This window comes from Mixophyes fleayi, chromosome 2 (genome assembly GCF_038048845.1).
Source record: "Mixophyes fleayi isolate aMixFle1 chromosome 2, aMixFle1.hap1, whole genome shotgun sequence".
Taxonomy (NCBI): Eukaryota; Metazoa; Chordata; class Amphibia; order Anura; family Limnodynastidae; genus Mixophyes; species Mixophyes fleayi.
In genome coordinates this window covers 274,614,838-274,627,700 of record NC_134403.1, presented here as the reverse complement: position 1 = coordinate 274,627,700, position 12,863 = coordinate 274,614,838, and the positions used below count along the sequence as shown (strand labels likewise).

At 41.8% G+C, this 12,863-nt stretch overlaps 1 protein-coding gene across 3 annotated transcripts in view; it reads left to right on the top strand.

Annotated features, from left to right (window-relative positions):
• KCND3 (potassium voltage-gated channel subfamily D member 3) overlaps window positions 1-12,863 on the top strand; it is a 350,111-nt gene that overhangs the window by 320,608 nt on the left and 16,640 nt on the right. For all 3 annotated transcript variants that reach the window (XM_075196249.1, XM_075196247.1, XM_075196248.1), the window contains exon 5: window positions 7,220-7,321. In XM_075196249.1, the coding sequence (XP_075052350.1) occupies window positions 7,220-7,321 (102 nt within the window). The remainder of the gene's footprint in view (window positions 1-7,219; window positions 7,322-12,863) is intronic.

Here is a 12,863-nt window from a genome sequence, read left to right as displayed (position 1 = left end):
CGAGTCTCCAGCCGCTGTCTCCGGTTCCGAGTCTCCAGCCGCTGTCTCCGGTTCCGAGTCTCCAGCCGCTGTCTCCGGTTCCGAGTCTCCAGCCGCTGTCTCCGGTTCCGAGTCTTCAGCCGCTGTCTCCGGTTCCGAGTCTTCAGCCGCTGTCTCCGGTTCCGAGTCTTCAGCCGCTGTCTCCGGTTCCGAGTCTTCAGCCGCTGTCTCAGGTTCCGAGTCTTCAGCCGCTGTCTCCGGTTCCGAGTCTTCAGCCGCTGTCTCTGTTCCTGAGCTACAGTCCGCTCCAGAGGGGGCCCTGTCCCTCCAGCTCACTCCAGAGTTGCGGGTTCAGCCCGAGTTGCCTGTCCAATGCGGTTCAGCCCGAGTTGCCTGTTCAATGCGGTTCAGCCCGAGTTGCCTGTCCAATGCGGTTCAGCCCGAGTTGCCTGTCCAATGCGGTTCAGCCCGAGTTGCCTGTCCAATGCGGTTCAGCCAGAGTTGCCACTCTATGCGGTTCAGCCCGAGTTACCATTTAGCGCTGTCTGCTCTGAGGCTTCTCACAGCGATGTCTGCTCTGAGGCTTCTCACAGAGCTGTCTGCTTTGAGGCTTCTCACAGCGCTGTCTGCTTTGAGGCTTCTCACAGCGCTGTCTGCTCTGAGGCTTCTCACAGCGCTGTCCCTGCCAAGTCGTCCGCCAAATCCGGGCCTGCTGCCAAGTCTGCCGCCCAGTCCGGGCCTGCTGCCAAGTCTGCCGCCCAGTCCGGGCCTGCTGCCAAGTCTGCTGCCCAGTCCGGGCCTGCTGCCAAGTCTGCCGCCCAGTCCGGGCTCCCTGCCAAGTCATCCACCCAGTCCGGGTTGTCTTCTGCCAAAGGTGTCCTGCTCGAGTCCCCAGGGACATATGTTCAACCCGAGCTGGCCAAGTCTCATGCTAATTCATCCTCTGTTCCAGACTTCCTACCACCTACCTTTAATGGGGATATTCAGCAATTTAATGCTCTTATTAAATTTTGTATTTCTTATTTTCCCTCTGTACCCGACCTCCTTGATACCCAACGAAAAAAAGTATTTTACCTGTTATCTAACTTTTCAGGGAAAGGTCTGGAATGAGCAAGCTCCTTCATTGAAACCAAAGATACCATCTTGTCTGATTTACAGCTGTTTACAGATGCAGTGATCAAGGAATTTGCTCCAGCACTTGTCGGTCGTACTCCCTGCATGTCTACGGTGCCAACTTCGTTGTCTCTAGTTGCCCAACCCTTGACGCTACCTGCATGTTCTATTCAGTTTGAGCAATCCTGTGTCCCTAAAAAGAAAGCAAAGAAAAAGAAAAGTAAAAAGAAGAGAGGTGTGATTTCGGGATTCCTGCATTCCTTGGACATGGTTCCCGTACCTTCTCTGTCCATTGATGAGGATTTCTCCACTACATGCCCGATAGGGGACTATAACTCTGACACTTTCAAACACTTTTGGGGATTTAGGCGTCTGGAATCCGCCCTTAAGGGAGGGGGTACTGTAACGACCTGCCTCCTGGACTTTATTATTTGTGTTTCTTTTATGTGTTGCAGCAGTACCTCTATTCACCAGAGGTGCTGCTATTGTGCTTTATTTGTTTGTATCAGGGGTTAACCCGCCCTGTAATTATTCCTTGCACCTGGGTGTGTCCCTTCTTAAACCTGTCACTCCCAGCATACACTGCTGGTTATTGTTGTCACATCCTGATGTTACACCCTGTGGTTTCTTCCTTCTGCTTTGCTCCTGTGATTATGCTGCATTGGGATCTCGACATACATTCTGCTGACCTGTTTTCATCTGTGAACCTGGTACTTTCCTGTGCATCTCCCTGTACTTGCTGCCTGGAATCTTTCCACACCTCCCATTTACCTGCAACTGTGTATACCTGGTAATTTCTACAAGACCATTATTACATCATCTGTTCAGTCTCTTCAGCAATAAACGTGTATGTTTTTCACCTTATTCATGGCTCCTCAGCTGTATTTCTACATTGATTCGTGACACTGTGAGAGGATCATGATATAAATAAATGTCATACAATGACATGAAACAGAACGTAATGTTGGCCCTGCCCAACTGAGCTTACAATCATCATCATTATCAGCTATTTATATAGTGCCACTAATTCCGTAGCACTGTACAGAGAACTCACTCATAACAACATTGTTGTGTGTATGTTCCTTGCAGGATAACCCCACCCTTTCAAGCACCTGTTATGGCCTATAAATTGATTTGAGCAGCTTCCACTTTTGTATTTGAACTCACTCATAACAGTCACTGCCCCATTAGAGGTTACAGTCTAAATTCCCTAATATCAGTGCCGGATTAAGGAGAGGCACAGGGGGCACATTTAAAAATGCATGAGGCTAATCTGATTTCAAAGACTCTTCGGAGAGCTGTGTGAGCGTTCCGAGGAGAAGTCCAGAAGCCCCACAATACACTGCTCAGACAGGAAGTGTGTCCACTTCCTGCCTGAGCAGCAAGGAGCGCGGAGCTACAGAATGGCATCGACGGCGAGTACCACTAAAGGTAAGTGTTGTGTGAGACATTATGCTTTTCATCAGGGGTCAATTGCAATCAATTTATTAAAAAAAAGCGATAACAATGTCTTTCACTGGTGCTTCATGTTGTTTTCATGTGAAGACTGCTATCATTTCTGCATGAGATTCCATTGGTTTCTGTACGGTTTTGTTTTAATACTGTACATCTTTCTCTATGAAAATCTTCTTTGTGTGTTTTTCCAAATCTAGCAAGTGCTTATATTACTAGAGGGATCAAAATAAGGTTTAAGTTCCACAGCGTAATTACTCTGGTTTATGCGATCATTTATTTTCACTTTATTTGAAAAAGGTTATAAATCCGAACATTGCAGATACAGCATTTCTTCTTTTGTGGGACATAGAGAAGGGTGTATAAAGGGATACTCTTGGGGAGCTCCATATGAAGGGACATCATAATCTCAAAATTATGTCTCAAATAACCTGGCTCACTGGATTGAACCACATAAAATAATTGTGAATTGTTCAATGAGCTTTAAACTATTTGTTCTTAGCATAATTCACAAAACAATATGTAGACAATGTACTTATCTTAGTAACTGATGTCAGTATTTCTATTTAATTTTAAAATTAAGAATAGTGTTTACTTGCTGTCACCAATACTTTAATAGCCAGTGATGCACAAATATATTTATACTGTGTTAGTGTTCTGAAAATATTTTAAATTAAAATTAGTATTTGGTTGATTTTTATAAACTCTAGACCACCAATTCTTTAACTTTCATTTCTGCTTGATTCTATACTCCAAGTTTGTCAAAGTATTATGCTAATACTTAGCAATTTGAAATGAAAAATCAGCAATAGCAAGACTGCTTGTCTGCTGACTGCTACTGTTAAATTCTGCCATTTGACTACATTTACTCTAGGGTAGATGTAAGCAAGATTTCCAGATAATGCTCTGCATTTGAGGGTGGGACAATGATATCTGTACAACTAATCACCAGGAAAGGACTGCACAGAATAAAATATTTCTTTGTATTATTCCTTTCATGCATAAGCAACAACAAAAAAGTCAGAGTGGGGAGGTCAAGCTAAGTCTCACTACAAGGGGTCATGCTGCAGTATATTAATCCAGTATAGGTTTACAGAATCTGAGATAACTGTTCAGGTGGTCTGTTAGTCTAGTGTACTCAAAAATAGAAAATTGTTGCAGGCAGGAATGCCATCAGGAGGGTACAGCCCGTACAGCTGTAATTCACCCGGACAGACCAGGGGGCCTGGAAAGGCCTCTCCATCTGACCGAGCCCCCTTGAATGTCCAAGCCCCTTAGTGCGACTGACTGCCCCTCTTCTCACTGATGCTGTGTCATCACTATGCGCCCCGCTCCCAGTCTATTGGTGGCTGGAAGCCATCACTTTGCAGAGGAAAAGGTAAGTTAATTGGACATTAATTTAATGGGGGAGGGAGACATAGGAGAGGGAAACATTTACTGTGATTGGGGGGACGGGAGAGGGGAACATTTACTGTGATGAGGGAGTGGGGGAGAGGGGAACATTTACTGTGATGAGGGAGTGGGGGAAGGCATGTACGGCGAAGTGGGAGGGGTGCGCATGAACAGCAAAGTAGGAGGGGGGTGCATGTACAGCAAAGAGGGAGGAGGTATATATGGGGAGCAGGGCCGGATTTACCCGAGGTCTAACTGGGCTACCGCCCAGGGGCCTCGGGCATTTGGGGGGCCTACTGGCATTCATCGGGTCGGGGGTGTCCCTGTCTCCGACTGTCAGCTGGAGAATGGCAGGCAGCGAACAGCAAATATTTTGCTGTTAGCTGCCTGCTGTCACTGTAGTCCTTCCGCGGCGCACAGTAATCTCCTTACTGAGGAGATCTCGTGAGAGTGAGACTATGACTCATAGTCTCACTCTCACAAGATATCCTCAGTAAGGAGCTTACTGCACGTTGCGGAAGGACTAGTGACGGAAGAATGGAAGGGGGCATTCATTCTCTTAATGCGGAGGTGGGCCCTACCAGGTTAATTAGTTCTGGGCCCCTCAGTTTCGGATGGCAGCCTGGTTGCAGGCATTGTCTATCCAAGCACTGAAGACTCTCACATACAGGTCAATTTTGATATATGGCACTTGGCCTTCACTCGTTTTGTTGAAAAAAATTCTATGACCGACTAGCCCCCAATAAGATCTGTATTGAGAGATCACTCTTTTGGCACAAAAACACGTCATGACAATTTGGATGCATGTACTTCATTTTATATGATGCTACAAACTTTCCTCAACAGTATGCAGGAACCTTACATTGCTACTCTATGTTTTTGGAGCAGCCTCCTTCTTCCACAATGGCTTCCTGCTTCCCTCCCTTCACCTTCTCACATCATGTGATCCTGTCCCATTTAGCCCTCTTCTCGCTAAAAGAATCATGCAAATGGACAAGCCACTGTCATCCACCACAAGTTAACTAAACACACATCCTGAAATACATTGTGCTGACAATCATATAAAGATGTGACTGGCTGCACATTTTTAAATTGATTATAAATGAACATGCAGCACTCCTTGCTGTCTGAGCAGCAAGGAGTGCGAAGCTACAGAACGGTGCTGGTGTTCACAGCTTGAGGTAAGTAAGTATTATATGGTGGGTACCATATTGTGGATGGGCAATGAGAGAGATGTGGATGGACAACCAGAGAGATTGAGGGCAGCAATAGCTTTTCTCTTTCTCGTGAATGATGACACTATGACTTTAATGTTAGACCATAGGGAACCCCTAAAGCCTTAATCCAGCTCTGTCTAATATACACATACACATACACACACACACACACACACACACACACACACACAGACACAGACTGAGAGAGACTAAGGTCAATTTAATAGCAGCCAATTAACCTACCAGTATGGTTTTTGGAGTGTCGTAGGAAACCGGAGCAAACCCACGCAAACACGGGGAGAGCACACAAACTCCACACAGATAAGACCTTTATTATACCCACAAGCTATTTGTGGGTATAATAAAGCAGTAGCATTATCAGCCACTAATATGAAAGCTGGTCCTTGTTGGGTAGCACCGTATTTGGATTGCCAATTTAAAACACCGACTATTGCCAGTTTCTATCAGCAAGATATTCAAACTGAAATTCATTGTAAAAGCCACTAGGTAGGACAGAAAAACAAATGCAGAATACTCATTAATTCCCACTTTTGGAACAGTGACAGCAGTGATATTTACCTCTAAAATTGCAACACTTTGCTTCCTTTTATAATCCAAATGTAATTAACTAATAATAATTAGAGGGAGAGGATCACAGTTCAGGATAAGCACTCAGAAAGATTACATTCTAAAATGTGTCCAAATATAATTATGTCAGACTCTATTTTCATATATTTACCTTTTGTGATTGAATAGAATAACAAAGTATTCAGGACAGAGATACAACATAGAGAGGACTTGGAGCTTTTGATTAGGCAAATTACAAGTACTCGGCCTCTATCTGAAACAGAAATGATTGGTGTTGAAAGGAAGCTGTACTGTTTGATGCTTGCGATTGCCTGATTCCCAGTATCAGATACCGGAGGAGTGTGTGTGTGGAATCTCAAGCGTGGAAAAGGATTATCGCAGCAGCCAATTCTCTCATATAGTAGCTTTCCAATTTCTTTTAATCAATGACAAATGATGGTTTCTAACTTTGTTGCAGTGTTTTCATTGCTGTCTCTTATATTGCTCCAATGGGCTGGAAGAGGCCTGATGGTTATCGCAGACAGTGTTACTTATTTCTAACTTGAAACGGCACAACACCTCTTCTGTATATGAATGTGTGTTAGTAGAGCAAAATGATTACTTGCTGCAGACCTATGGTTATCATTGCAATTTGGCTCATTAAATTGCACCTATAACCTATATAGGTAGGAAATGGTGTTTATACACTGTACTAACAAAACTGCTAAAGATATAAGGTGCTTTTTTTTTTAATAATTTACCAAGATATAAAATAGCAATCATACGCCTCTTGGGATTTTAATATTTAATGAATAATTATATATATATATATAATAATATATCGTATAATAAGCCCTAGTGTTTGTGTTGTAGGGAATATAGACTGCAATCTCCACTGGAGCAAGAACCAATGTGAATGATTGAATATTCTCTGTAAAGCGTTTTGTAATATGTAAGCAATATATAAATGGAGGTTAATAATACTACTACTACTACTACTAATAATAATAATAATAATAATAATAATAATAATAATAATAATAATATGCTTCCACAGGGAGAAAAATGAAAAAGTGCAGGACACATCTCCAATTTAATAAATAACTTTTCTGGTATCTGAAATATATGCTATAGCAGACTTTTTACCTACTAACATATGATGCTTTTAAACAGACTTTTTTTTTAAAAAAAAATAAGAATGTAGGAATTGCATTTGTTCTCATTGTATAAAAATACAGTATTGTCCAATTATGGAGATGGGTCATAGAGGTTCCACTATCTATTTATCAGTTTCAGAGATATAGGGCTTTTTAATATGTGTTTACATTTTTAGGAGATTTAATTCCACGTGACACATTTCACGTATAACTAGCCTTGTGTTTAACTTTTGGCTGTTAAAAGAAATGTTTTCATTTGATGTTTTTGTGACTTGGTAAAGTATTTTGCAGGCAAATATACTTGACCTGTTGTTGATTATTTTGCTTATTTTTGTCACACAGAAAGCTAGACTTGCGAGAATAAAGGTGGCCAAGACAGGAAGCTCGTCTGCCTACCTGCACAGCAAAAGGAATGGCTTGCTTAATGAGGCACTGGAGCTAGCGGTATGTATGAGCTGGTCCACATTTGCCCTAAGGACTTACTTCCCTTAACTGAACATTTTTTCCTAGGGAAGTAAAGTTGTTTTTATTTAATTCGTTAAACCCAGTCAGCGCCTATTTATGAAAAAGTGTTTTAGCAATTTTTTAAGCTAAGTATTGCTCTTGATGATGAGTTTTGACATGCAGGCCTACTATGGTGAGCACCAACTGCCATTAACATACTCTGCTACAATACTGTTGTGTGTTGTAGTTTTTCCTTTCAGATTGTGAGAAATGTGTGTCCTAAATCACCACACCGGCCATTTATAACCACACCTGCCAATAAAAATCTGTTTGAGTGCTGGTGTGAGTGGGATAGGCATCAAAATGAATACCCTAATCCTGTCTACATACATAACTGTTTTGCCAACCAATGTGGCATTGCAGCCTGTGCGGGTTCACAATGAACGGACTGGACGTGATGACCATTGTTGTCTTCAAATAACCACAGTGGCATATGTGTGCTGTAAGAATGCATAGAGCCTCTTGTGTTGTTTAAATCAAATGAGCAGATATGTGTTATTTGGCATCCCGTGAATGAATTGTCACATCTGTTTAGCACATACGAAAGATTAACATCTTAATAAATGAAGGTGTATTTGTGTGTGTAGTGGAATGTTTTACAAATTGAATAAAGGGCCAAGGCGCAAGGAAAAATCAACTTTAGTCCCACTCTGCAACATGCCTTGCCCAAGTAAGCTTCGATTTTTGCCAAAGCACATAGGTTATAGAGAACGTTTCCATAGACCAAGGGTGGGTAGCAGGGTGTAGTGAGGGGGCTCCCCTTGCCAAGTACATAGTAGGCTCACTGGTGCACATTCTTTTGCAGGGCATTGCAAAAAAAAAAAAAAAAAAAAAAACATGTAATAAAGCTTCACACGTGACAAATAATAGTAACAGTCCCACACTCAAATTATTTATTTAAGTTATAACTGGGGCTAAAGTGGGCTGTACATTCGGAGAATAGCATAAAAGTTTAATTCTATGAAATATGTAGTTTTAAAGTGGCAGAAGTGTGAACTTTGATGTAACATTTACACTATTGCATGATGCACCTCTTCAGATTTTTCCACCTCTATACCCCGAGGCTCCCTTCTACAATGGTGTCTACTGACGATAGTAGTGCTAGACCTAGATGTGCATTGGGCAGACCATATAGGTAAAAAAACAAGATGTTATGCTGTGCACATCTAGGGGTATATTTATCAACCTGCAGGTTTGAAAAAGTGGAGATGTCGCCAATAGCAACCAATCAAATTGTAGCTGTCATTTTGTAGAATGTACTAAATAAATGACAACTAGAATCTGATTGGTAACATAGGCAACATCCCCACATTTTCAAGCATGCAGTTTAGTAAATATACCCCCTAGTGTTCTTAATACATGACCTGCACTATATCGAGACATGATTCCAGGTGCACACATCAACATCATTAGACATGGCTTGTTGCTCTGTGCTGGAAAGTGTAAATGGCAAACACAAGTACAGGACCTGGGGTAGGCTGGGTTGGGGGGCATATGCCCCCGGGCCGGACGATAAAAGACTATTTTGGGCCGGTCCCTCCCTAGTCTATATTGGTGGCTGGCCCCTTCTCTGGATCCAGCCATCCTCTCATTGGCCGCAGTCAGTCCCCCCTCCCTTCCTTCCACTTTGTGTGGCCGCCCTTCTCTTGCTGTCATATGGGGCGTGCACCACGTGACAAGTGAAGTCGCATGTGTGAAGAATACACAGCGCGCATGGAACCAAGTAAGTGCAGGGAAGGTATATTGTAAGTGTGTGGGTCAGTGCTTTGTGAGGGGGCCAGCATATTGTGTGTGTGTGTGTGTGTCAGTAGTTTGTGAGGGGGGCAGCATATTGTGTGTGTGTCTCAGTATAGTGTGCATCAGTATAGTGCGTATGTGTCAGTACTTTGTGAGGGGGCCAGCATATTGAGTGTGTGTGTACCAGTACATTGTGAGGGGGCTAGTATATTTGATATATGTGTGAGGGAAGGAGGTCTTAATATAATGTGGGAGGTAGTTTATTCATTTAATAGTGGAGTGCAGGTAGGAGATTATTATTGAGGTGATGTTGGGGCCCATGAATTTAAGATGGGATGACTGGACCTTTAATCTAATGCTGGGGTGATTTGGGAGCTATTAATTGAACATGGAACTGTTTGGGGAAAATTAGGTCTATTTATTAAATGTGAATTAATTATTTAATGCCTGAGATGGTTGTGGGAAATGGTTACATTTATTAAACGTAAATGCTATTTATTGCTGGGGCTGTTTGGAGGGAGGAAAATAGGTTTGTTTATTAAATGTGTATGCTATTAATTTAATGTCAGGCTAGTTGGAGGGAAAATATCTATTTATCAAATGTGAATATTATTTTAATTTTGGGGCTGGAGGGAGGCCTAATTAAAAAAAGTGGGTACTATATTGATTTAATGTAGGGACTGGTTTGAGTTTTTCTAAATTTCATGTACCCATTTTTTTCCCAAATAGGGCCCCCAACATTCCAGGATCAAGACAAGCAACAACTGATGTAAAGAAAACAGGAGCCACAGGTGGTGAAAGTGAAAAGAACAAGCAGGAGAGAGGAGGACAGTCAGCTAACAGTCCTGAATCTGGTGAGGCAGACCCGATTTTGGGTGAGTGTCTCGCTTAGTCAGAATTTGGTCTGACTGGAAGGACAGTTGGGAGGTATGTCCCACTTCACACCGTACTGCTCGTGAAGGTAGAGCTGCGTGCACCTAACAGTAGTGCACACAGTATTACCAGTGTATTTGTCTAAAATGATAACCATGTTAAATCACAGGGGCCCCCCTATCTAAAATGTCTCGGGACCCCCAGAGCCTTAAACCAGCTCTGGACCAGGGTGTCAGATCGGGGGAACCCCACGCAAATTTTTCCCCAATTTTCACGTAACCAGCTGTAGGCTGGCAGCACTAAAGCTAATAGTGGCCAGGCGCGGGGACCCAAAGCTTTTTTTTTTTCTTCACTTTTATCTATTTTTACACTATTAACAGCCGCAGGACCTCCAGCTGTATAGGCAAGGGCAGTGTAACAGTGATGTGTTTAGTAATCATGCATCTAGATGAGGACAACACAGGAGAGTTATCTAAACATGGGTGTGATTGTCCATTCCAGCAAATGGCCAGAGATGACCAGCGATATTTACGATCAGAGTAAAAATCGCAGTCTAATACACCTGGCGACTTGGGGACTAAAATCGTGGGTTATCACCCGCAATTTGCCACGATTTTAAAAAGCTGAAAAAAAAAAAATCGGACCTTAATACATTTGCCCCCAGGTTCTTAAAGCAAAAGGGCTTTTTGCGTTTTGATTAATCAGCCCGTGCTCAGTACTGTAATTGAACATTATTATGTAATCTATTACTAAAATATGATTTATACTCCATTATAATCAGCCAGGTATGTAATAAAAAAAAGTGCTGTAGGGAGAAAGAACATATAAAATAAAATACAATATGAAGGTTTTTTTTTGTAGCAATATCTGTTTTCATTATTTAAGATTTATCATTTATAATAATATGGTATCGCTGGGTTAAGCAACACTAAAATAGCCTCTTTTTATATTGATATATATATATTGTACCAAAATCCACTTATTAAGGATGGGCTGCTACTTATGGGCCAGTGCTATGTGCTTTCCCCCCTGAGCTACAGTCTGCCAGCCAGCCCCTGGCAGGACATCCAATATTTCAGTAACAACAAGGTGAATATTATCAAGGCTGATAACTATCAAATGCATACAGCACATATGAAAGTTTTATCAAGGTTGATAATGGCCAACTTGTATGATTTATCATTAGACTAAAACTTCAGTACTTTTCTGTTCAAAATCCTGTGAGATAAATGCAATTTTAGGAAAGGGGCATGCACACTCACAGTATTGTACACAGTGCGCAGGCTTTCACTCCATGCACACTCACAGTATTGTACACAGTGCGCAGGCTTTTACTCCTGCCTATCCTGCATGCCTTCCGTAAGATTGATGCTGTAACTCTTAAAGACAAGTGGCATGCAAGCGCTGGGGAAAAACCTGCGTGATGCAGCATGTGACAAAGCATGACTAACTCAACCCTCACTTGGTAGCACATTAAAAGGACATCATTATTAAAATGTTAAAAACACCCCACTATGGGGCATATTTAATTGTTGGCGTTACTGCCAAAAGTAACGCGGCGTGCGCACTATTACCGTCATTATGGTAATAGTGCGCATAAATACTGTTATTACGGTACATTTCACGCTGGATTTCAGTTCGCGGCTCAGGGAGCTGTGAGCTGAAATCCGGCTTAGTATTAACGATAATACTTTTCCCGCAGCGGAAAACGCCAACAATTGAATATGCCCCTAATACTTTTTCCGCGGTGGAAAACGCCAACAACAATTGAATATGCCCCTATGGGGCATAATCAATTGTTGGCGTTTTCCGCCACGGAAAAAGTATTACCGTTATTACATAAAAACGTGAAATGTACCGTAATAACGGTATTTACGCACACTATTACCGACGGTAATAGTGTGCGTGCCGCGTTACTTTAGGCAGTAATGCTAACAATTGAATACGCCCCAATATATCTGAAAGTAGCTCTGTGCAGATTGATGAAAAAAGTACAACACATTTAATCTGCTTATTCCGTTGAGCATAAGGACATCAACTTTAGTATGCGTACTTTATGTAAGGTTTGCATATAGGGGCAACATAGTATGTTGTTTGTCACTATTTTCTTTTTCTTTTTTTACAATAAAAATCGTAAGTTGAAACTGAAGACTGTTATAGGTATCCCCTATTGCCAGCACTAACAGACTTAATGTAAACTGGAGCAAGTAAGTAATATAGCAGCGACTATTGGATCGATTTATATTCAACCTACTAGTGCAGGCTGGAAAGGGAATCCGGTCTACCCTACTCTTCCCTGCTGCTCATGATGTCCTGATGATGCCACTGTAGTGAACCACAAACCTTGAATACAGCACTGGTGAGCTGCGGTCTTTAATAAAGGACTTTTATACACATCCTATCAATAAAGCAGGGTAAAAAAAGAACCATGAAAACTTAATTTTCATCATTGCTCTTCACATTTCCAATTGATTTATGTCAAATGTTCAGTCCACTAACCTTTACATCTTTCCCATGAAAGCTATCACCCTGTTCAATAAAATACAATGACGCCCAACATATTTGTTAATATGCGCGCATACAGTCATGGAAAGTGTGCTTACCAAAATATGCAATATGGTAGCCCATAGCCAAAATGATTGACACAAATATGTATTCCACCATTCTATACTTCCAGAACAAGGTGCTTAAATCATATAAACATGATTTTGTTTTTCTAATGCCAGTAAAAGCAAATGTCAAACTTTATTACCTTTGACATGCGTTTTTATTAGGGCTAAAAAAAAGTGTAGGCATTCCCGATAAAGGCACAAATTAGAACAAGTTGTGTTCTGAAAACAGAATGCAGCGCACACAAGAAAATGTCAGTGGC